The sequence below is a fragment of the Hylobates moloch genome, unplaced genomic scaffold (assembly GCF_009828535.3).
Source record: "Hylobates moloch isolate HMO894 unplaced genomic scaffold, HMol_V3 SCAFFOLD_13, whole genome shotgun sequence".
Classification (NCBI taxonomy): Eukaryota; Metazoa; Chordata; class Mammalia; order Primates; family Hylobatidae; genus Hylobates; species Hylobates moloch.
The window spans coordinates 57817631-57844456 of record NW_026652288.1 but is presented as its reverse complement, the minus strand read 5'-3'; the positions used below and the strand labels follow the sequence as shown (position 1 = coordinate 57844456).

General features: G+C 34.4%; 1 protein-coding gene across 1 annotated transcript in view; it reads left to right on the top strand.

Annotated features, from left to right (window-relative positions):
* ADAMTS20 (ADAM metallopeptidase with thrombospondin type 1 motif 20) overlaps window positions 1-26438 on the top strand; it is a 200847-nt gene extending 174409 nt beyond the window's left edge. The window contains exons 32-39 of the mRNA XM_032173750.1: window positions 3238-3435; window positions 4147-4276; window positions 4474-4568; window positions 4656-4747; window positions 5293-5426; window positions 11088-11179; window positions 23697-23801; window positions 26006-26438. Of these exons, the coding sequence (XP_032029641.1) occupies window positions 3238-3435; window positions 4147-4276; window positions 4474-4568; window positions 4656-4747; window positions 5293-5426; window positions 11088-11179; window positions 23697-23801; window positions 26006-26095 (936 nt within the window). The 3' untranslated portion in view covers window positions 26096-26438. The remainder of the gene's footprint in view (window positions 1-3237; window positions 3436-4146; window positions 4277-4473; window positions 4569-4655; window positions 4748-5292; window positions 5427-11087; window positions 11180-23696; window positions 23802-26005) is intronic.
* Window positions 26439-26826: the final 388 nt, after the last annotated feature.

Here is a 26826-nt window from a genome sequence, read left to right as displayed (position 1 = left end):
ACTCTTGATCTATTTGATAAATATTATTATCTTAATAATATTGTCTTCTTATCTATGAATGTGGAATGAATTTCCATTAATTTAGGTTTTAACTTATTTCAAGTATGTCATAGTGTACAAATCTTGCACTTCTTTTAATTTATTCCTGAGTATTTTTTATATTCTGTAAATGGAATTGTTTTATTAGTTTCATTTTCTGATTATTCATGGCTAGTGTATAGAAATAGAATTGTTTTTTGTGTATTGAAAATTTTGGAGGGGATTTAATTATTTAGTGTGTGAATTAAATGGGATTTTCTACTTACAATATCATCTCATCTACAAATAGATAATTTTACTTCTTTCTTTAAAGCTGGATGCCTTTTGTTCCTTTTCCTTGTCCAATTTCCCTATCTAGAAATTCCAGAATAATGTTAAATAGAAGTGGTAAAAACAGACATTTCAGTCTTGTTCCTGCTCTCTGTAGGAAAACTTTTAGTTTTCCCAATTCAGTATGCTAACTATGGATTTTCTGTAGATTCCCTTTATCAAATTGAAGAAGTACCCTTCTAGTCCTAGTTTGCTTCGTGTTTATATTATGAAGGTGTGTTAGATTTTGTCAAATGTTTTGTCTGCATCTACTGAAATTATCATATTTTTTGTCCCTTCTTCTATTAGTATGGTATATTACATAGACTTTCATATGTTACAATAACCTTGCATTCCTGGGATAAATCTTACTTCGTCGTGGTGTATAATCCTATTTATGTGTTGCTGGCATTGTTTTGCTAGTGTTTTGTTGTAGAACTTTACATCTATATTCTTAAGAAATATTGGTCTATAGTTTTTTTGTGTGTGATGTCTGTCTGGATTTGGGAAGTACTGGCTTCATAGGATGAGTTAGGCAGTGCTCCTTTTTATTCTGTCTTGTGGAAGAGTTTTGGCAGGCTTGGTGCTAACTCTTCTTTAAGCATTTGGTCCTGGGCTTTTCTTGTGTGAAGTGTTTTGGTTACGAATTTAATCTCTTTACTTGTGATATGTCTATTCAGATTCTCCCTCCTCCCCAGGGTTTGTTGTTGCTGCTGTTTGTTGTTGTTTGTTTCTTTAGTGACTTTTCTGAACTAACTGTTAAGTCTGTATTCTTTGTCATACATGGCCACTGAAGTCTCTGCTCACTTAGTTTAGTTGTCAGCTATGACTAGACAGTAATTTCCTTAATATCTGGAACCAATAATTTTGGTTCCCTAGCCTTTGCCAAGGTACTGTGTGTTGGGGGGTTGGGAGTAGGGTGTGGCCTTCAACACTCATCAGGTTGTTGACAACTGTTCCTTAATCTTAACTTTCTGCGTGTGTAGAGCCTTGAGGTCAGCTGGAAGAGAGGCTGCAGGCCCGCCTCAGATGCTTCCTGAGCTTGCAGACAGACCTGGACATGTGTACAATCTGATGCATGTTCACGGCCATCTAGATCCCATTAATACATTGGAGCTTTTCAAAGCTCTGATGGACATCTTATTCCCTAGCTTTTCCTTTTAAGCCTTTTTAGCTAGCCTGTTGTTGCTCCAACTGTTATTCAGCATCCTGGAAACTGCAAAGTTAAACAATGGTTTTTAATTGAGTGCAACAAATGTCCCTAGACTTTTAGCACTGAGCAAGTCAGGTCAAATAAAGACATTCTTGCAAGTGAGGTCTTCCAGAAAACCACTGAATAGTTCAAATAATGACAGTTCTCTGGGAATGAGGCTTTGAATGATATCCAAGCCTGTTCTGCTCCCCTCCAGTGGCTGCCAGAATTCTGGTTTCACCATAATCACAGGGCTGTTGATTTTGAAGGTTACCATGGAGCTAGAAAGAAGAGAATGGAAATAGGGGAAATTAAACCATCGCAAAACTTGCTCTTCTTACCAAGAGTTAGCCATGTTTATTGAATAAATGCCTTCTGGATTGCTGCAAGTCTTTGGTCAGTATCTAGAGTTCTGAAAAAACTGATCTGGCAAGTTTTGCCCATTTTGTCACTGCTATTATAGAAAAGAGAATTTTTAGATGTCCTTACTCTTCCATTTTCACAGCTGTCACCCCTCTAGGGATGTTTTGATAGATGGGTTTTTTCTTCATTATGAGTCTTATTTTCCAGGTTCTTTGCATGCCAATTAATTTTCTGTTGCATGTCAGCCATGAATTTTACCTTTTTGGTGACTAGATATTTTTTATTCGTATACATATATTTTGAGTTTTGTTATGGGTTGCATTTATTTTGTTGGAGAGCAGTTTGACCCTCTCTTGCCTTGCACTTAAGATTTGGTAGGCAGATCAGTATATTGTTTAATCTAGGGTTAATTGTTCCTCTCTACTGTGGCAAGACCCTTTTGAGTACTTCACCTATTTCTTCATGTATTTAAATTTTCCAGTCTAGCTGGAGGGAATAGGCACTATATTTGGTTCTGTGTGATCATTAGAAAAAGTAACTTCTAAGCCTTTTGTTTGGTGAATTGCCTCACTTTGGTTGGTGTCCTCACAGGTATGTACACACTGCTGGTCAGAGCTCTGCTGTCTTCCTTTCCTTGTGCCAAGACCTGGAAAGTTTTCCAAGCAGTAGGCTGGAATGATTTTATAGTGTCACTTTGTTTCTCATCTGTCATGGATTACTATTCTTCATTGTCTAATGTTGAGTGTCTTAAAAGCCATTGCTTTATATATTTTGTTCAGATGTTTTGGTTGTTTAAAGTTAGAAGGTAAATCTATTCCTTGTTACTCCTCTTTTGCTAAAAGCGGAAATCTATTTGCCCATTTTTGGATTGGGGCTTTAATTTACACCTAAATCACTTACCTATTTTAGTCAAATGTTATTAGACTTTCCATGATATCTATGAAGATACATTTGTGCTAACTTATACGTAGTTACCAGTGATCTAAGGCTAATAGATACCCTTTATTTCCGGTAAGGACCCTCAAAATGTTTTATTAATTCATACAATTAAGATGGTAATGTAATGAAAACACACACACACACACACACACACACACACACACGGGCACTACAGATAGAAAATCTAGCCTGAATCTGAGTTTCTTTCATTTATTGGTACAACACTGGGAAACTTGTCTAATGACTGAACCTATGTTTGCTCATCTGTAAATGAAGCTAATTAAATAGGATTGTTGTGGAAATGACACAGCACAATATATACTAAGCATCTGACAAATATTAGGCCCTGGCTAAAGTTAATGACATTTTCTTTCTTGTAATTATGTATTTTTCAGTGTGCAAACAACTGTGGATTTAGTTACAGACAAAGGATTACATATTGCACCGAGATCCCATCTACTAAGAAACATAAGCTCCATCGACTTCGGCCTGTAGTCTATCAAGAATGCCCTGTGGTGCCTTCCTCTCAGGTTTACAAATGCATTAACAGCTGTTTGCATTTGGCCACTTGGAAAGTTGGAAAATGGAGCAAGGTTGGTGTACGATTATGAATTTTAAAACTTCTGAATAAGACTTTTTAGGTGTGGGAAATCTGGTAATCTGTATGTATGTCTAACTAGCTCCTCAGAGTTGCCTCAGACCACTATTGTCTAAAAACCACATTATCAGTTATTTATATAAATATCTTATCTCTTGTTTGATGCTTGCTATAACTTGCTTAAAGCAGAGACCATAACTCATACTTACTTCTGTTCCTCAGAGAACATAGCACAGTGGCTTGCACTTTGAGTGAGTGCTTAAGAAATATTTATTGGTTAAGTGAAGAAGTAAATAAATCTAACATATGAGTAATAAAAGTTATTTATATCATATTCTATTTCCAATTTAATTGATAGAAAGCAAGTAAATATCGCTTTGCAAACTTAGCATATAACTTAATGAGATAGTTTTAATTACTATCACTGACTAATGTTTATTAAGTATTTACAATGTATTGTTGCTAACTGCACAAAATGAATGAAAAGAAGCCAGTAACTGAGAAATCACAGATTCAGGCTCATGCCTAAGGATTTTTCCCTCCTGTGACTATCCAGCCCCCAGCATAGTTTTGTGTCTTCTGTGGATCTAGCCACTACTGATCCTCAGTGTGCTCCAGAAATACCTGGTCTAAGAAAAAGAGACTTGGATTTTCTGGCCTTATGATTCATAATATAGTTTACCTTCAAATTTTACTCTGTTCACAGTGCTCAGTGACTTGTGGAATTGGGATAATGAAGAGACAAGTGAAATGCATTACCAAACATGGTTTGTCCAGTGACTTATGTTTAAGCCATTTAAAACCAGGTGCTCAAAAGAAATGTTATGCCAATGACTGTAAGTAGTAGACTTCAAAAATCTACCTAATACCTAAGGGTTTCCAATAAGTTTCAGTTAAAATAAATATCTGTAGTAGTTGCACACTCCACAAAACAAAGTGTCAGATATTCAGAGTGTAGCAATATTTCTATGATTAAGTTCTTGCTGTGTTTGTAATTTGCTCTGTGTTAAGTTGTGTTAATTTATCTTTGAAGGTAAATCATTTACCACCTGCAAAGAAATTCAAGTGAAAAACCACATTAGAAAGGATGGTGACTATTACCTTAACATTAAGGGAAGAATAATAAAGGTATTATGAAAACAATTCCTTTTTTATTTTAACATTGATCATTAACTTTGGAAAAAGTTTTTCTAGATGTTTATATTTTTTCTTTAGATTTATTGTGCAGACATGTACTTGGAGAACCCTAAGGAATATTTAACACTGGTCCAAGGTGAAGAAAACTTTTCTGAAGTGTATGCCTTTAGGTACGAGACGTGTTTTGGTCTATCTGAGCATTTTCATGGTCCTCCAAGAGAACTGGAACTTCTAGCCTTCAGAGTGATACTTGAATAGCTTACATGTGAGACAAATAATGTAGGAGAAGGTAGACACGTTAGGACCTAAACCAGATGTTGTTAATGCCTGTTCAGAAATAAAGCCTTAAATATTAACATGTATTGTTAATATTGACTATTAACAGAGAGATTGACTAAGAATACTGTGGGTGAGAAGTGGGACATAAAGAAGGGAAGAATTTAAGAACTCTGTGCATTTTCACAAAATCAAACTAGTTCCAGTAATAAAAGCTAGAAGAATTGCCGTTGAATTATTTTTCTACAAGCTCTTCTTAAATGTTTCATTGAAAATGTTTTATGTTCACCTTAAGTGATTTTTGCTTCTTTCTTGTTTAACTTGTTGACACTATAATATCGAAGAGCAGGAGTGTGTTTTATTTTTCTACTCCCAAAGTTTGTCTACATTATGACCTAGTAACTGCATCTAACACTAAAATATTCCAATGTTGTTACAGACTAAAAAATCCATATCAATGTCCTTTTAATGGAAGTAGGAGGGAAGATTGTGAATGTGACAACGGACACTTAGCTGCTGGATACACGGTTTTCAGCAAAATAAGAATTGATCTCACTTCCATGCAAATTAGAAGTAAGTGCTCAATCTATATTTTAAAATCAAAAAGCCTCCATTTGCTTATGTACGTTGAACAATATGTTGGTATATGTTGTAGCCAGGGTACAGAGAAGGACCTGGCATTGTGCAAAAATTACTTACTTTTTTTAAAAACAGTTAGCTACGTACTTCCTCTGCAATGACATGCACCATGGGGCCTTTTTTTTTTTTTTTTTTTGAGACGGAGTTTCACTCTTACTGCCCAGGCTGGAGTGCAATGGTGTGATAATCTTGGCTTACTGCAACCTCCGCTTCCCGGGTTCAAGCAATTCTCCTGCCTCAGCCTCCCGAGTAGTTGGGATTACAGGCACATGCCACCATGCCCGGCTAACTTTTTTGTATTTTTAGTAGAGATGGGATTTCATCATGTTGGTCAGGCTGGTCTTGAACTCCTGATCGCAGGCGATCCACCCGCCTTGGCCTCCCAAAGTGCTGGGATTACAGGCGTGAGCCACCACTCCAGCTGGGGACTCTTAATAAAAATGTAATGACAGTAACAAGTAAGATACTGCCCTTCCAAGATAAAACCCTCTACCTTAAAATCCTCAGGTACATTAAGGATAAGAAAGTTAATATCCTCGGTCTACTTGTGGAAGCTTTTTGCAGGGTTTAAAGTAAGCATTTACATTAGTTTCTAATGATAATTTATCAGGTATTTTCCAATACATTATCTCATTTGACCTTTTTAACACTCTTTTATTAGTTAAGGCAGATACTATATCACAATGTTACAAGTAATATGGGAGTTAAGCAATTTGTTCCATTCATACAGTTAGTAACTGGCATTAGGGAAAACAAAGTCCTACTCATAGACCTTAGATTATAGATCATACTGCTTATCTAGAAAGTAATTTATAATACAATCAAGTCAAAACATATTTACAGAACTTCATATGCACCGGGCAAATGCAGCCGGCTGTCCAGAAAGTTACACATCTACATGAAGAGGCAAAAAAGTGCATTTCACTAGCAGAGACCCCATCTCAATTGCCATTGAATCATCAGTGCCTACCATGGTGCATAAGTCATAGAAAGCAACAAAAAAAATTAAGACAGTATATGCATGAATACATAATATATAAATTATAGTCATAAAATTATGAACCATTATTATTAATAATGGTGGCTATGATTTACTGAACATTCACCATCTACTACAGTGTGGAAGCATTATATTACTATGGTTACAATAATAAACTCTAGACTGTCTGGGTGTAATTCTTTATTTATCAACTCTGTGACTTTGGGCATATGTCTGTAAGCCTCGGTTCCCTCATGTGTGAAATGAGAAACTACTACTAAGGCTTTTTCTTCATTTCCTTTTTCTTTCCTTCTTTTTTTGTTCTTGTTTGGTGAGGATTAAGAGATGATATTTCTAACCTACCTAGTCATTGTTTTACGTATAATACAAGCTTGTCAAACCCACAGCCTGCAGCCCTCATGTGGCCCAAAACAAATTTGTAAACTTTCTTAAAACATTTTGAGATTTTTTTGTGACTTTTTTTTAGCTCATAAGCTATTCTTAGTGTTAGTGTATTTTATGTGCGGCCCAAGACAATTATTCTTCCAGTGCGGCCCAGGGAAGCCGAAAGATTAGACATCCCTGATAGAGTACATGCTCTATAAATATTGGTTATTATTTAATGATGTGTATGGTTATAAGTATGTTATTAGCACTCTAAGTTTCTAATAGACACTCAGTAGCTTATCTGCTGTTAACTAGACTGCTTTTTAACAAAGCTGCCATTTTGCCAGGCGTTGGTCTGGGCCCAGAGCATACAATGTCAAATATATACAGTTTCTCCTCTCTTTTTCTTCCTCAAACTTGCATGGTAAAAATCCAGCCTTGATTACATTAAATCTCCACCCATTCTGTGCTTGCAGCATAAAACTGAATGTGGCAAATAATACACAGCCCTTCTGACTGATACCATTTTAAACACGAGTACTAAGCTTTCACAGATCCATGGCACTGCCAAATAATCCTATTGCACTTCCCTAGTCCATTCTCTCTCCTACTTTTCTAAATGTCTAACTTATACCTTCTCCTGTAGCTTCAAATTTCAAAATTTTTAATACCTCCACTCTACTAACTCACTGCTGGTGATCTTGCTTGCTATTTCACTGAGAAAATAAGAACCAGAAAGGAATTGCTCAAGTTCCCACTGCCACATCTACCAGCCTACCTGAATCTTTACCTATCTCCTTTGCTTCCTCCTGTTTACTCTGGATAAACTCTTCATGCTCCCATCCAAGGCAAATCCTGCTTCTTGTCCTCTAGGCTCAGTGCCTTGTACCTACTCAAGAACATTATTTCAGCACATTTTCTAATCTCTCTCACATCCTCAATTCTGCTGCTGAATCATTTAAATTCTTCATAGAGAAACATTTTATTTCTTTCATCATAATCACGAGCAAATCATCTTGAGTTCTACCCTTCCAGCCAGCCACTGTCCAGTTTCTGCGTTCATTTATAGTAAAATTTCTTAAATGAGTTATAATTTGCACTCTCCAATTTCTCTTTCCCCATGCTATACTCTAATCAATCTCTTATTCATATCACTTCCAGGAAACAGTCCTTATCAAAGTCATCAATAGCCTGTTTCCCTAAATTCAATGATAAAGTCTTGTTTTCCATCTTACATGATGCATCAGCAGCATTTGGATCCCAGGACATCATCCTCTAATGGTTTTGTGCCTTTCTTGACCCACTCTTTCTCCTGTCTTTCTCACTGTTTATCGACTTGGCAAGTTATGCAAGTTATTATTAATCTTCTACAACTCTGAATGTCGGGGAGCTATAGGATTCAGTTGTTATTTGGGAATCTCATTAAATTAATAGATTTCAAGTACCGTCTATTAAATGACAGTCCCAAATGCACATTTCCAACTTGGATTGCTACCCTAACCTCAAAAATCCAACTGTCTACTCAGCATATTCATATGAATGTCTAATAGGCATGTCAAACTCAATGTATCCAAAACTGAACTTCTAATATTTCCTGCCAAACCTGCTCCTCAAACCCAAATGTTTACCACTGCAGTAAATGCCACCAATAATATTCTACTTAGTCTAGCAAAAACCTAGCAACATCTTCAACATCTACCTTTCTTCTACACCCACATGTAATTCATCATCAACTTCTGTCAGGTGAATTTTCAATGTGCATGCTGTTATGGACAAAATTGTGCATTTCACTGGTCAACAAAAGTCACCACGACCTTCCCACCTCTATTCCCTCTCAGTTCTCTGCTGCCCTGAGCCCTGTCGTCACTCCTACTACAGAAACAGTGGCCTGTTTGCTGTTCCTTGAACACACCAGGCATGCCCCCATCTTAAGGCCTTTTCTCTTACTGTTCCATCTGCCAGGAACATTCATCTGTAGCTGTCTGTGTGGTTTACCTCTTCATTTCTTTTGGGTCTCTACTGAAATTTATCTTCTAAATAAGACCATCCAGAACCACTCTCCACCACTAAATTCTCTTCCTCCCCATTCTATTCTCTGCTCTATTTTCTTTCCATAGCAAGTATCACCCCTACCATAACAGTAATATTTGTTCTATAACTTGTCTCTTCCTGGTAAGACTCAGGTTCCACTGGCCTCTGTTTCACCCATTGTTGTGTTCGCAATATCTACAATACTGCCCAATGCAAAATATATTGTAAATAAGTATCTGTTGAATTAAAAGTCCTCACTTTTCTCAAGAGGTTTATAGGAACAGATAGCTTGAACAATCTCAAGACAACTTTGAGTTAACAAAAGAGGCAAAAAAAAAAAAAAATGAGTTTTAGGAGGAAGAAGCATGAAACAAAAGCATGGAAGGGAGAAGCATTTTGGTGATATCAGAGAATAAAAAGCAGTCTGGTTTTGTCTAACATAAATCAAATGTAGGTTGGGGGATGGTAGCTTATTAGAGAAGTTAGCAGAGAGCAGATCATGAAGAACAGTGTATACTAAACCATACAATTGAATTTTATCTTGCAAGTTAAAGGAGCCATTGGAATAAAGGCATAAAGGCATAAGCAGGGGAAGGAATAGAGTTGGTTGGCGGCAGAACAGATTGTATCCATGAAAAATGATTAGGAAGCGAATGTAACAATTCAGATAAAAAGTGATGAGTACTGGGAACATGGGTTAGGATACCTATTTGAGAAATATTAAAGAGGTAGACACTACAGGATTTTCTGATAGAAGGGGTGTGAGAATTAGTGACATGGAATATTTAGAAAGGTTTCTAAAATAACAAGACAGATGGTAGAACAGTTTAGTGAAATGGGAAATAGAGTAGGGCAAGTAAATTTGGAGAAAAAGATAATGCATTTAGCTTTGAACATGTTAAATTACAGATATCTGTGGGTCATCCAAGTAATGATGCCCAATAGGAGTTTGATATATGTTCTGTAACTCATCAGATCAGGTAGACTGGAATATATACTTATGAGTCATCATTGTGTAATTGGCTGATGAAACTGGCTGTTGACTGACATGCTTTTGGAGTTAGTAACAATAGATGCTTTGAAAGTTGTGTCTCTGCTGTGCCCCAGCCTAACCCACAAATGTCACAAATAAATAGTGGTGTGCAGATGAATGACGACCAGTTATCCAGGGAAGAAAAAGTCTGATTTGTGGTGTTAGGCACTAATATATACATGGTGTATATATTCCCACCCTGACCAATCATAAGCTACCAACATGACCTCATTGTACCTGGGCTTGGGAAGAGATGCACACAGTTGGCTCTCACTATTTGGTACAAGCTGGCTCTGGTAAACCATGGAAAGCTTCCTGGTTTTTGAAACTTCCCTTTGGAGATAGGACAAATATTTCCAGAAATGCTATCTTTGGGAATTGCCTCTGAAAGACTGATGTCATCCTGGGACATGCAGTGATTTTGCAGTCTTGAAAGTGAAGAGATTTGGAATACATAGTGGAGGTGACAGCCACTGGCTAGATGATTTGGTTGGGATAATATTTGATTCAAACATGATAGGTGATTGAAGCAGCTGACTTTTAGGGTTCCTTCCAGCCTGTTTTAATCCAATGGCTCTATTTTTGATACTTTATGTAGACTCTTCAGCATTATTACCAGTCAGGAAATTTTGCTAACATTGTTAGCAAAAGTAAGTTTGAAAAAAATAAAAAGAATAACATAATGCAATAAGACATGAATAAAAGAAAATGGCATACTTTTTTGCAGAGAGATTTTGAATTGCCTAAATGATTTTTTATATATGCTGTCTATAAGCATTCAATTTTATCGTTTTGTCATTTGTGTTTACATAACCATTTTTTCTCCAGTGATTTTGCTCCTGACCTCACTTTACCTATTTCAAGTATTCTATGACTTCAAATGTAATAATGCATTTATTTAGTTTTAACTCTTCTGTTTAATTACAAATGTACTTGTCATTTGTTAGGGCAATTCTTGATATGAACATTTTTGCATTAAACAAAATTTGTTCAATGAGAGCCTGTTCTATGATATATACTAGAATTGTGGCATTTGTGCTTAAAATTTTAAAATTAATATATAAATATGTATATTTACTAAGTAAGTGATATGAAAACTCTGTGTTTGACAACAAAGATTGCATTATTGTCTCCATGCTAAAGAGTTTTATTTATTATTTTCTAGCTACGGACCTTCTTTTTTCCAAAACAATATTTGGAAATGCAGTTCCATTTGCCACAGCTGGAGATTGCTACAGTGCTTTCAGATGCCCACAGGTATTTCATGTTTGTTTGATTAATTTTCCTACATTGTGAAAAAATTATAGCTTCTCTTCATTCATTTTTTTAACCAGAATATTGCAAGAACATAAGTAAATAGAAATGCAAAACTTCATGTATGCACTTTGTTTCAAAGGTTATAGATAACCTTTGGAGGAAAAGCATCTTTGCCAATTTTGGGTTTGTTTAAAAGGTATAACAGTAATTTTAAACAGATTCTATTTCTTCTGTCATAATATGTTATCAGTTTCTTCATCTTTCTGTTTAGTCCATGGAAATGAATAGATATTTGTCAAAAGGCAAAGGAACGGATCACAAGCATATGACTTTCATACACTTCTGCTGACATCAGTTCTATTAGCTTCCTGGGTCTGTAACATCCTCCAAATGACAGTCTATTATCAATAAAATGTATATTGAATACATTTTCATATTTTTATTCTTGCTTTTATCCTTTATTTCTAGAGTTCTCTTCACATGCTCTTATGTCATTTCCATGATTGCCAATATAGAGCATGCTTCCTAGAAGAAAATTTACTCTTACATTTTTAAGTAGAGATTTTACATAGATAATGAAAAGAATATTTTTATGATAGATAAAGAATTGTAAGCTAGATGAATATAGCACTTTTAGGTGACTCATTGCTAACTGAATATATGAATCAAATCCACTACCTAAGACAAGTGGTAATTACTATATTGATATCATTTTGAAGAGAATTAGTTAATAGTTTGTCATAGGTATCTCTTCTTAGACTATTCCATTTATAATTTTCATCATATGATCTAAGTTACACTTACATTAGGAAGAGAGAACATTTTCTGTTAGAGAACTTAAAGGAGATCAAGAGACACTAGAACTACAGGCTAAAATGAGTAAGAACCTGAATAAATCTATACATCTTAACTTAGGTCCAGAAACTCAAACAGAATGTGGTGATGTTACATGAAAAAGACATAGGTGTTTTCTTCGCCCAGCATGAGTTCAGTATGACTCCTTTAGAGCAGGGAGTGATTTATAAACAACCTAATATAATCGTAAGATTCCAAAACAAAATAGCAAGACTGAAGGATTTATTTTTATTTGACACTGGAACATTACAGTTATTTTAAAATTTCTGTCTGTAAAACATCATTTTCAATCTATTTAGGAGTAAGAGGAGATCACAGGAAAGAAAGAAGGGTTTAAATCATGTCAACTAAGGAAAATGGAGACGGTAGCCAGGAAAAGAGTGGGAGATAATGGTAACGACCTTTACATATTTAAAGAACTACCATGAAAGAGGAGTGAGGTCGTGTGTGTTCCTCCAGGAGGCATTAATAGGGCAGTAGATTCCAGCTCAGCATTAAGAAGGCTTTGACAGGTAGAGTGGTTGGTAAGGAGAACCCAAATCTCGGGCCCAAATAAATCACCAATTTTTGCTTATATTAGTATGGATTGATCTTGTATTCTGCAACTTTGCTGAACTCATTTATTAGTTATAACAGTAGATTACTTAGGATTTTCTTTATACACAGTGATGTCATCTGTGAATAAAGATAATTTTACTTCCTCCTCAATCTAGGTATCTTTTATTTCTTTATCTTGTTTTATTGTGCTGACTACATCTTCTATTACAATACTGAATAAAAGTGGCAAGAGTGAACATCCTTGTGTTCCAATATTAGGCAAAAGGCATTCAGTCCTTCAGCAGTAAGTATGTTAGTTTCATGTGTATGTTAAGTATGTCAGCTAGTATTATTTTCTAGATGTCCTTGATCAGGTTGAGGACATGCCCTTTTCTTTCTAGCTTAAGTGTTATTATAAAAGGATGTTGGATTTTCTGTGGAGAAGATCCTGTGGTTTTTGTCCATTACTGGACTGATAGAGTGTTACCACACTGATTTATTTTTGTTTGTTGAAACACAACCTTGCGTTCCTGTGATAAATCCCACTTAGTCATGGGGTATAATTATTTTCAGATATTGCTAAATTTGGTTTGCTACTATTTTTTGAGAATATTTCATTCATATTTGTAGCAGAGATTGTTGTATCATTTTTTTTCTTGTGATATCTGTCTCATTTTGGTATCACAGAAATAGTGGCCTTATAGAATGTAGTGGGACGTGTTTTTTCCTCTTGTACTATTTGGGAAGAGTTTGCGAAAAAATTATTCTTTGTATGTTTGGTAGAATTTACCAGCAAAGCCATCTGAGCTTGGGCTTTTCTTCGTGAAAGTTGTTTTAATTACCAATTTACTCTCTTTATTTATTATAGATGTATTCAAATTTTTGTTGTTCTTGAATTTGTTTTGGTAGTTATATCTCTTTAGGAATTTGTTTGTTTTATCTAAGTTAACAAATTGGTTGTCACACATTGTTCATAGTATTCCCTTACAATCCTCTGCTCTTCTTTTTCCAGTGTTTTAAGGTAGAAGGGTAGATTATTGATTTGAGATTATTTTTCCTTTTTAATTTAGGCATTTGTAGTCATAAATTTTCCTTTAATCAATTCTTTTGTTGCATCCCAAAATATTTGGTATGTTGTGTGTTTCCTTTCAGTTATTTTATTTTCTATTATCTATAGTTATGTCTTTGATCTATTAGTTATTTAAGAGTGTGGAGTTTAATTTCCACATATTTGTATATTTCCCAAATTTTCTTTTTTTGGATTTCAACCTTTATTGTAACTGGAAAACACGCTCTGTGTTATTTTATCCACTTACATTTATTGAGGCTTATTTTATGGCATAACATATAGTTTGTCCTGGAAAACATTCAATACATTCTCGGGAAGAATGTGCATTCTGTTGTTGGGTGAAGTGTTCTATAGACTACAGACCTTATTGGTTTATAGTGTTGTTCAACTCTTTCTTTCTTGTTGATCTTCTGCTTAGTTCTATCTGCTGAAACTCTACAACTATTATTTTTAAATTGTTTGTTTCTCAATTCAATCTCTTATGTACTTTGTTTTGTTTCATTTGTTTTGAGATTTTGTTGTACACGAATATATAACTGTCATAACTTCCTAACATATTGACCTTTTTATTATTATAAAATATTCTTCTTTATCTACAGTAATGTTTTTGTTTTAAAGGCTAATTTATCTGATATTAGTGTGGCCACTCCAGCTCTGTTAGAATTGCTATATATATTTTCATCCCTTTACTTTCAACTTATTTATATCTTTGGCTCTTAAGAATGTCTCTTATAGAGTATTTTGTTGGATTACTGCCTTTGATTGGATTTTTTTAACGTCACTATTGCTATGTCTGGATTTACATCTGCCATTTTACTTTTTGTTTTCTATCTGTTTCATGTTGTCTTTGTTCAACTGTTCCTCCTTGCTGCTTTCTTTTTTATTCAGTGAATGTTTTCTAGCATAACATTTTAATTTCCTCAATTTTTTGAATTGCTTTCTTAGTGGTTATTCAAAGGCTTACAATATATATCTTATCAGAATGTACTTTACATTTTACTATTGAACATTCCTCTCTTTCCAGTGAAATATAAAGACAGTACTAACTATAAATGACCTATTTCTTCTCTTTTCCTGCTGTTTGTTATACATATACCATTTATAAAGGCAACAAACTTGCAACATATTGTTATTATATTAACTTAAATAATTTTATGTCTTTTAGATAATATGAGAGAAGATAGAGCAATTGTATATTCATAGAGTTTGTTATGTAAACCTCATGTAGTATTTCTGGTTCTCTTTATTTCTTCCCGTGGATTTGACTTATCATCTTGTGTCATTTCCTAACTCTAAAACAGCTTTGCTTCCACCTGTCTTATTTGTGCCATTATTGTCAAATATATTACATGTCTATATATTACAGGTCAATAATTATGTACACCTTGGTTTATGTGATTGCTTTTAAATCAGTTAAAATAAGAAAAGTGAAGACATATGCAATTATAGCATATTTTATAATTATCTATATAATTAACTTTATCAGTACTCTTGATTGTTTTATGTTGATTCGTATTAATGTCTGATGTTGCTTGATTTCAGCCTGAAGAACTTCCTTTAGTATGTCTTGTAAAGTAGATCTGATAGCAAGAATTCCTCTTAGTTTTTTTTATCTAGGAGTGTCTTTATTTTGCCTTTCTTTTTGAATGATAGATTTGCTTATTAAAAATTATTGATGTACAGTTTTTATTTTCAGCACTTTGAATATGTCATCACACTGCTGTCTGACTTCTAAGTAGATAATAGATGTCAGCTGTTTATCTTATTGGGTTCCATGGATGTGGTCATTTTTCCCTTGGTGTTTTTGGGGAGTTTCTCTTTGCATTTGTCTTTCAGTGTCTTTACTGTGTCATGTTTGATGTGCCTCTCTTTGTGTCTACTTGGCTTGGAGTCCACTAAGCTTCTTGGATGGGTAAATTAATATGTTTCACTGATTTTGGAAAGTTTTCAGTCATTATTTTAATATGTTTCACTGATTTTGGAAAAATTTCAGTCATTATTTCTTCAAATATATTCTCTGCTCTTTTTAATTCTTCTCTCCTTTTGGTGCTTCTATTATGCATATGTTGGTGCACCTAATGGTGTGCGTTCATTGCTCTGAGGCCCTGTTCATTTTTCTTCTTCTTTTTTCCTCTCTGTTCTTCAGATTGCATCATTAACATCCTGTTAAGTTTGCCAATTCTACTAGCTCCAGTAGACAATTTCAGCCCCTTCGTGAATTTTTTAATCTTGATTATTGTACTTTTCATCTTCAGAGTTTTTCCTTTGACTCTTTGTAAAATATGATATCTTCATCTTTATTGTTATTCTCTATTTGATGAGACACAGTTATCATACCTCCTTTTACTTTTTTAAACATGGTTTATTTAGTCCTTTGAACATATTTATATTAGCTGCTTTGAAGTCTTTGCTTAGTCTGACATCTGATATCTCTCAAAGGAAGTTTTTCTTGACTTTTTTCCTGTGTATGCATCATGCTTTGTATGCCTCATACATTTTGTTGAAAACTGGACATTTTAGGTACTATATTTTAGCAACTGTGATTACTGATTTCACCCTTCCTTCTGAGGCTTCTTGTTATGGTTATTGTTTACTTCTTTGTTTGTGTATTTTTTTAATTACCTGGCTGAACTGTTTCAGTGAATTCTATTTCCCTTGTAATATGCGGCCTTTGATGTTACTCCTCAGCAGGCACAGTCTTGGGCATGCACAGTGACCGTGATGCTCCTCTCCTTCAGGGATAACAATAGTCTTAGCTGGGCTTTCTTCCGTTCTCTTTCCCGGAAATTGTGTTGAGTTTATTCGTGGTCTGTCTCTACTGATATCATGCTTAGCTCTTAGTCTCCACTAATTGCTAGATGATTTCCCTAGTCTTTCAACAATATTTTGGGGGCATAAATAACTCCATAATCTGATCCAATTAAATAGAGGCCCCATGGCCTCAATTAGTTTTATAGTCTGTTTTTGAGATCAGGAAAGTCCCCAAGAAGAGCTTTTCTTAGCTGCCTCATTCCCTGGTTCTTTCTGTTAAACTTCAGTCTTATCTACCATTTGCCTTCACTGAGCTACTGCCCTCCTCTTAACAACACACCACTAAAATCTTCTTTTCCATAGAGTACCTAAACTTGAACTTCTCCAGGTTCTATTCCAAATAAGCTCAGTCGCAATAGGAAAAGCTAGTGAATTTCCTATTTTTACAACTTGATTCTCTCCCTGGGAAGAAGCTCTGCAATACTGTGGATCTGGGGTCAGGGACAGTGGTCCATTCCTCAGAGTAACACCCCTGCTCTATAAATTGAGTGCTGAGTCATGGCAGTAATCCCTGGTCTTCTTGGCTTTTGACCTTGTCAGCATGGAGTGTCTGCCTTACCAATGATTTTTTGTGGGGACATTTCAGGCCTAGTGTGCTTGATCTACCACGCCTGGCATAGATTGACTGCTCTATGGGTAGGGACTGGGTAAAAGAAGGGAGCTTCAGACTCTCAGCTACTCTTGCCTGTAATACAACTTCTGCAGTACAGAGTTGGGTGGGGTGAGAAATGCTGGTGGCCTGCCTGTCTCAAAGAGAAACCATAGCCGTGGCAGGGAGCTAGGGGGAAATGGAGTCCTGTATCCTTAACTGCATTCACCATGATTAGAATGATCATCTTGCTGAGGTGGGAGGAAAAGAGGGTGAGTCATGGTTCAGATGCCACAGGTTCTCACCGTTCTTACCTAGATTTAATAGATTTTCTTTTTTTTTTCTTTTGTAGCACAAATTTATTATTTAACAGTTATGAAAGTCAGAAATCCGAAATGGGTCTTACTGGGCTAAAATCAAGGAGTCAGCAGGGCTGCATTCCTTTCTAGAGGCTCTAGGAGATAATCTGTTTTCTTGCCTTTTCCAGCTTCTAGAAGTTGCCTGCATTCCCTGGCTCTTGGCCCCTTTTCATCTTTTTTTTTTAAATTATACTTTAAGTTTTAAGGTACATGTGCACAACGTGCAGGTTTGTTACATATGTATGCATGTGCCATGTTGGTGTGGTGAAATTTGTTCTATGGTTATACGGAAAAGGGAGAAACATTTATTCAAGAAAATCTTCTTGATTTTCTTCTTGAATAAATGTCTTCTTGAAGAAGATTTTCTTGAATAAATGTTTCTCCCTTTTCCGTATAACCATAGAACAAATTTCAGAGACTTTAGGTGGTGGTTATAATTATAATTTTCACCAGTCATGTTTGTTTCACTGGAGAGAGTGTCCATGGGATCCTCACATCACCATTCTAGAAATGCTTCCTCACATGATTGTATTCTTAAAGGCAGGCAACTTTGCAGAGGAATCCTATGTTCTCATTCAATCTTTGAGGCTGGTTAGCCCTATTTATGTCCATTCTTCTTCCCAATTCCCTATTTCACCCATATTGGTGATGAATACCTACCTCCAACGTGGTGACTCTGACCTACTACTTTCCATTCAGTTCCCTTCCAAGGACTGTCCTTTCTCTGCTGAGCCCCTCCTCTCCTGAAGTCCTGCACTGTCTCTTTTTATACCTGTTCTTAAGTCAAGGATGTGTAATCTAAGACTTTTAACATTCTAAACAGTTTTTTCCTTGACATGTGGATATCTTTTGTTGGTGACACATCCATTTCAACCCTCTTAAATGGAGATTATACGTTCTACAATGGTTAACCTGTCTCAAGACTGGTCAACTTTGTCCAACAATCCATCCTCCTTTTAAGCTGTGCCTTCTGGTCATATATTTGATGTAATTAGAGATAAGTAAATTGACAATGCAACCTAGTCTGCTAATACAAGACCTAACAAATGTTGTTACTTTGGAAAGATCACCCAGTTCTGGAAATCTGGTCCTTGTCATTACGTGTTGAATTGGGAAAGGTCTGGTCAATGAGACATCAAGAAAATCACAGGAGATGCATATACAAGTAAATCATATAACTGTCAAGTGGAATTAAAATTTTATTTTATTTTATTAAAGAACTTTTCTTATAGGAAATATCAACATAAATCCAATTATTACAAATAAAATATTTCTTCATGTACATGGAATTTGAATGAGATATTTGCACAATCAGGTTTTTAAATCGTAATAGCTATTTCCATTTCTTTCTAACTCCCTTTCTCCAATTTCTCTGTAATCCTCTTTTTTCCCTGTAAGATCTTGAAAATTTATGTAGCTATAAACTGCGATTACCCAGTTTATAGCTGAAGAAACAGACATTCTATGCTAACAGTCTGTCCAAGATCCTTAAGAAAGGACAGAACCAGCAATAAAATGCTCTTCCTGCCCACTGGGGCGAGATGTCTCCCTTGCATGGTTTTCTAGGCATTTCTGAAATGCAAAACTCCGTTTCCAAAATTAGTTGTTATTGGGCATAGACACATGCTGTCAAAAGGAGCTGTGCCCATCTATATTCAGCCTGTATTTATCTGTTTGAGGCTACTGTTACCAAAAATACAAACTGCCCAATATTTTTGGAGATGTTCTGTAATATATAAACCAGATTCTGTGTTATGTTACACAGCATTTGCATGCATACTCTCCAGATGTTTGATGTCACAGAAAGAACTTATTCTGTTGTTTGAGATTAATCAAACCCAAATCCTCTGTGTTTGCACGTGACAGGATAGTCTGGGATAGGAATGCTAAAAAGAGTATGGACACATATGGCACTCTTTAGGGAAAATAAACTTTGCCACATTGCAATATGAGACGAAGTTAAGGAGTGTGGTGTGACTTTAGAATGCATATGTCGAAAGTAAAGTAAAGTAAATGTTTTGTACTTTTTGCAAAGCCACAAAAACTTTTAAAAAACAGAAGGAATGTGGATCTCTTTAACTGGTTGGTAATTACATAAAAGCAAGAGAAATAATCATATTCGGCTAATGTCAGTGGGTCATGGCCAGCATCCAGTTTGAATGTTAAGAGTCAGTTATTAGGTATTTGGAATGTGTATTCATTGTTATCAGGGTGTAGAGTTTAATATATATCCGTAAGATCTACCCTTTCGATTACATTGTTTAGATCATGTCCTTACTTTTGTTCACTTGATCTCTTGTTACTGGAAGTGGTATATTGATTTTTCCTATTATTAGGGTGTGTCTGTGTCTCTGTGAATATTTCATAGTTTTTGCTTCATAAAAGTTGTTGCTGTATGATTTGATATATAATATTTATTATGTGTTATGTCTTCTTTGTGGATTATTACTTTTAGCACTTGCTTGTCATGGTTTCATGATTGGGGACTCAAATTCTCCTTTGTCTTTTATCAACATTGCTACCCCGATCTCTTTTTATGTCTTTTTATGCTTTTTTTGTCTTTTTATGCTCATTTTAAAATTTATTTTTATTTATTTATTTATTTTTTTGAGACAGAGTTGTGCTCTGTCGCCCAGGCTGGTATGCAGTAGCACAGTCTCAGCTCACTGCACCCTCTGCCTCCCAGGTTCAAGAAATTCTCCTGCCTCAGCCTCTTGAGTGGCTAGGATTACAGGTGACTGCCACCACGCCCAGCTAATTTTTGTATTTTTAGTGGAGACAGGGTTTCTTCACCCTGTTGGCCAGGCTGGTCTTGAACTCCTGACCTCAGATGACACACCCATCTGGGCCTCCCAAAGTGCAGGGATTACAGGCATGCGCCACCGTGCCCGGCTGGTGCTATGTATTTTCAAGTCTTACTCATTTTAAAAATTGAGTTGTTTGTTTCCTTACTGTTGAGTTTTGAGAGCTTTTTATATATTCTGGTCTTTTGTTGGATATGGCATTCTACTCCGAACCTTGTCTTTTCTTTCTTTTAAGTATCTCTCACAAAGCAGTTTTCAATTTTAATAAAGTCAAATTTTTCTTTTATGGACTGTACATTTTGAATCATTTCTGAGAAATCATTAAATAAACTCAAATTACTAAGATTTTTCTCCTTTTGGAAGTTTTCTTCAAAAACTTTTTATAGTTTTTTGCTTTATACCTAGACCTACAATTTATTTTGAATTAAATTTTGTATTAAGTCTGAGGGATTTATAGACTTAATTTTTTTGTCTGAGCCAAAAACATATAGATAGCCAACTGTTCTAACACCATGTGTTGAAAAGACAATGTTTTCTCTACTTATTTGCCTTTCTACATTTGTCAAAAGTATTGGCCATATTTATGTGAGTCTTTATTTCCTTTGATCTACATGTGTATGTCTTCACCAACACCATATGTCTTGATTAGGATAGCTTTATGACAAGTGTTAAAGTAGTATGGGTCCTCCAGCTTCATTCTTCTTTTGTAAGCTTATTTTGACTATTTAAATCCATAGCCTTGATATATAAATTTTAGAATCAACTCTCTGTATCTACAAAGATTCTGGGTAGAAAATTTGTATTGGTATTATATTAGATCTATAGAATACATACATAATAAAATGTGTACAGTACATTTAAAAATTCTAAAACATAATTATTTAATGAGCACACATGAACCAACCAGTCAATCTAAGAAGTGGAACATTAAAACTTGCATCTATCTATATGCTTCTCCTCTATCTTATACCCATACTTACCTTTTTCTTTGATGCAGCCAGTTACTCAAGAATAAACATTCCAATTTATTGAATTCCTAGGTCTTCTGAATCATGTTACCTTCCATTTGTGATTTGGCTACTGAAATTTTACTTTGTATAGTGGCTGTTTCTTCCAAATGTCAGGAGAGTAGAAGAGGAGATAAGTTTCATACTATGTATCTACTCTCCTGACATTTCATACTACATATGCATGTATGGAGAGAGAGACAGTGAGAGAGAGAGAGAGAACCTCGTATGTTGAACTAATTTTTAGGTTAAAGATTAGGTTTGAGGTTTAAATTTTAATCTTAAATGAAGTATTGGAATTAATTAACACATTTATTCACTTATTCATTACTTCTAAAATCCTATAGGAATGTATAAATACCTTTATATGGCACTTACAGTTCTCTCGTTGAATTACTTTTCTTGGGTACATATGCTATTTCAGTTAACGGATTTAGAGTGAGATCTGTCTGAACTCTCGTGGTACTTGACACCATCTCTGCCAGTCAGTTCATTTTGAACAAATGAGTGAGGTGTATTTTTAGCTCTGTCAACATCATACCAAATTTCAGACAATTGTTTTACCAATTTTTTTTGAGATCGTATTATGTAGTTTTTAAGTGAGGACTAAGAATAGAAGTAAAGCTCGTGAAAATTAGTCCAGAGAAATGGAACAATCAATAGTTCTAGACTCAACTAATTGTGTTAATGACCACCTAAGGCTCTTAGTAGTCAGTCAGATTCATTCCTTTTACTTCCAGTGTGTATACACTTGAATATTTTTAAGGCACATTTATCAGGGAGGTAGAGGACAAATGGAAGAATGGAACAACAGTATTAAGTTGCATGGCCCAATCCGGGCACTCAAGGAGCATCTGGTTACAAGAAATTTACATGGTAGAATACGTTTTCATTTTTTAATAACTTTATTTGGTGAAAAGCCTATCTGAGAAGGAATGTGAGATTGGAGGTGTACAGTGCAAAACTTGTATCAGGTTGATTAAGTATCAAATAGAATAATATATCCTAAGAATCAATTCTTTTTATTCAAATATTTGTAAACATAAAATACTACTTTGTCTAGCTTTAGTGTCATTCATTATCATAGAGTCTGAAGAGTTTTATATATGTATTTGTGTATTTACTTTTATAATACTACTATTTAATGTTTTTAATGCTGCACTTAATTCATCCATTTGAAAACACTTATTGAGAACTTAGGCCCTGTTCTGGGCTCTGGGAATATAGCAATGAAGCTGACATAGAGTTCATATTCTAAATTTCATAACCAAGTGATGTTGTATATGATACATTTTCTTTGAAACTGATCTAAAACTAATTATTTCTGCAATGGGAAATTCTCAATTTATTGTCATTGTTTTATACAAATATTTGATCTTTATTTGTTTTTAAATGAGAAATATACCATATAAGATTGCTAAGAAATCCAAGTTAATGACTAAATTGATATCTAATTGTTTTAGCAATATTAATAATTCACATTACATATGGAGTTTATTTAGCTTTTGCTTTTATGAAAACATAATATTTTCATTCATATAATATAAAATCCAGTGTTTCATCACAGACTTGCTCAAGATTCATGAGTCTTAAGCCACTGAGATATTGTGAGGTAATTAAAGAATGTCTTAATATTGTTCTGAATCTATATGCATACTGAACATTGTCAGTAGACTGAACTTGTTTGCAGTTCTACTTTTCAATGTTCAAATCTGTACTGTAAAATTATATAAATATGACACAAATGTTACCCATTTTAATAACACATTTTCTCAGTTAACATTTACAATTTAATTGTTAACAAAGATAGTTTGAAATATTTTGACATGAAAATGGTCCTGTACTTGGAAAGAATTAGATCATGAAGCTCATAGGGGACCCACATGCCATAATGTGTGTAAATCATGTGGCATCACACATCTACACACCGTTTCTGGTGTTTAAAATGGATGTAATTTCCAGGACAATAATATTATATTAGATCGTTTTGTGTGGTGAGCTAAGAAGTAATATTCTTACCACAAAAGGAATGGGGCAATAACAGAGATTCTGGAAAATATGTTAGATAGGTGAAACATCACAGAAGTCAGCAATAAAGGGTCAAAAATGGAAAGTGTAGAAATGTTAAAGTGCAGCAAATGTAGGTCCCCATGAACACTATTTCTGTCAGGACTTGCTAATTTCTACAGGACCATTAGTTCTAGTTGTCAAATCATAGAGTCCTAGAGTTGGGCAGAGTTACTTATTCACAAATAACATTATATGGTATTAATTCAGTTGTCACTTGCAATCAATTGTCAAAGTCCTTAACTGGTTCATTTTCTTTACAGTAAGGTTATATCGATATTCTTTCATTTTATAAAAGACCCTTGAAAAGTATTTTGAGTCCATCCTTATATAATTCCTATTCAGATGTTTTTAGCCAAGAGCATTCTTAAATATTTTGTAAATTCTATCTATTTTTCTTTGTTTTATTTACAATCCAGGGACAGTTTAGCATTAATTTGGTAGGAACTGGGATGAAGATATCCAGCACAGCAAAGTGGCTCGCTCAGGGGAGTTATACCTCTGTCAGCATACAAAGATCAGAGGTAAGTCCTGTGGGACCAAAAAGCCTGTCTGAAATACTTCTGAGCTATGAACTAGCATTAAAGGTTCTCTACCTAAAATGTAAACTTATATGAAATTGATGACTAAAGAGTTATTGCATATAATGGGTATATTACGTATAATGGAGCACAACATCAATTTATGGAATGAAACGGGATTCATTTGTATTAATGTGCATGTGGAGGTTTTGTATACTTATGAATCCATATATGGGCTATAGATATTTGAACATAAATTGCCAAATGCCAGGACGTATAGATTTTGTCTATCTCAAGTTTGGAGCTAATGACTTGAAATACAGATGTTCAAAAAAGGTATGCTTTTTACTATAATTACTGAAGGTTTACAGGTTTTAATATTTCAAAATGAGGATTAAATTTTTTGTTTTCTTCCCTCACTGTTTTAGTGATGGGGGTGGTGTTGGAGACACCTGTCATTTAACAAATATTCTTCACAGTTTTTTCAAGAATTAGGATTATGTATTTATGTTGTACTCATGTTTTCCTATCTTTATCTAGATAACATTGTTATTTTATCTATAAAAATATAGACTGTTATGTAGTATTTATATATATAGTTATAACTATTTTTATAGTTTATTCATATAATTATTGTAACTATAGCACATGTTGTATTATCCAAAGTAGAATCCACTTAATTTTCTGCAGGTATGGTGTTCTAACGTGTACACTTCATGAAATGCTTTCTATTACTTATGGCTATTGTGTCTTAGATCACATAGCCCTGCCCATAGTAAATCTAGATCTAGGTTATGTGTTCTCACCTATATCGCACATAAATTAGCACCAGCAACAGCCCCTGTATACTCTAATGTTTTATGACTTTTATTTCTTATGATAAAAGTAAATTTTGTTATACTCCTATTTATATAAATATTTCTTATAAATGAAATTTAACATTCTGATAGTCATAGCCTTTAAAACATTCTATTTCTGAAGATGATAAAATTGTGCTTAACGAAGGATTTGTGTTTTTATTAACTTCTATTCTAAAGATTAATTCATTATTCATTTCATTGAGAAGTTCTATCTCAATCAAAAATGTTGCACATAACTATTTCTTGAAATCCAATGCCTGGTGTGAAACTGACTAGTAAAATCCAGATATACTTACAGAAATGCAAACATATTTTCCTTTGCCAATAAGTTTAATGAAGATTGAGTTTTTACTTCAACAGAGGGAATAGGAAATTATACAACTCTGGGATTTTACTGCCATTCCCTTCTCTGTGTACTCAGATTCTCCAGAGTTAAAATTGCTTTAGAAAGAGAAGGTAACTTCAAAAGCTTCCGGTCTCAAAACATTCTTCCATCTCAAAATGTCCCAAGAACCTACAGTTTTCTTCTCTATCTTTACTCCCTTAGATTTTAAAAAATTACCTTTTCCAGATATGATAGGAGTTCAACCTGTTTTTGTCTCATGTTCTGGAAATGTCTTCAGTCTTGACTTTTAGACCTAAAGATGTGAGGCATCTATCACGTCCTGACCAACCCACTTCAGCCTACCTCTGCCACCTGTTCCTCAGTGAACTGCTCTGCTTATGGAACAATCTCCCATTTTAGTTCTTTTCTAATTCTAATGACTGCTTTCAGCCGAGTTTTTATTTATTTATTTTCTCCATTTTACCACCTTCTATACTTTTCTCCAGAGTGTGTTTCTAATGCCTCCACGAGATGCTTGAAATAAATGGGATAGAATATGAATTATATGCCTTTAAAGTCAAGTTTGTACAATATCTTTCTTTTATTTAGTCTAAGAGATTATTATATAAAATTATGTCAATACTGGATTGCAAATTGGGAGAGGTTTTAATAAACTCACTGAAGCAAATAGATACCTAGATGAAAAATATGTGGATTGAGATTGAAATATGTGAATTGGATTTAAATCTTAATTGAGATTTAAATTGTCTAAATTATAGTAGGGTATATAATATTCAACTAGCTAATATGAATCTCAGGTTATCTAATATCCTTTAACTTTCCCATGTCCACCAATTTGAACTATCAAAAGGGGTATGATCTTTGACCTTAAATGCAATTGTTATAGGAAAGCTCTGCTAATGATTTTAGCCATATGATTCAAAGCATTTGCTTTTTCTGCTATTTGCATGCAGATACCAGCTTGTATAAGATCCTTCTGTATTTCTTCTTCCAATTTTCAGGATGGAACCAGAATTTTCGGCAAGTGTGGAGGGTACTGTGGAAAGTGTCTTCCTCACATGACTATTGGTCTCCCAATTCAAGTCATATGAACATTTAGAAGGGGGAAGTATGCCCTAAAGAGGAGATATTCTCTGGAACATTCAAATAACTGGTGCTCATTTCTTTATTTCTCCCTTCCTGAGATTTCCATGTCCAATATGTCTCTGCCTTTTTTTCAGGGTGCTCATCAGGGATTCAAATCACTGCTTAATAAGGTCTATAAAAGAAATTTAAGAGCTGTCTTAATTTATTTTATATCTAATCAGGATATTTTTTAAAGAACATAATAATTTATAATAGAGAATACCAGGATTGAATGAATTATACCAAGACAGTGTTGCTCTTAACATCTTGGCCTGGACCACACTTATTTTATACCTATAAACACACATGTAAGTCTCTGCTCAGTTTTGTATTGTACAATGAAATGTTTATTCTACTTGCTAAAATGAAGCAAGTAAATATTAGGATAATAAACATTCAAAATTACTAGAAACATTATTGAATCTTTCTGACAAATAGCAAATCAATAGTTACATAAAAAAGCACAGAGCCATTATACTTTTTACTCAAACTGTTTAGATACCTTGTTTTATTTTTCCTTTAATTTTTGCTTGTGGATTATGGTGCTTCAATTAAAAAATAGTCCTCAAAATGAGGTACGAATTGTGTATTAAAAATGTATGTTTGGGTTAAATAGTAAATAAAAAATTTTGTGGGTATAATAAAGATATGATATAATTTAATTTTTAAAATCTACCTCAAATTTGATTGTACTTAT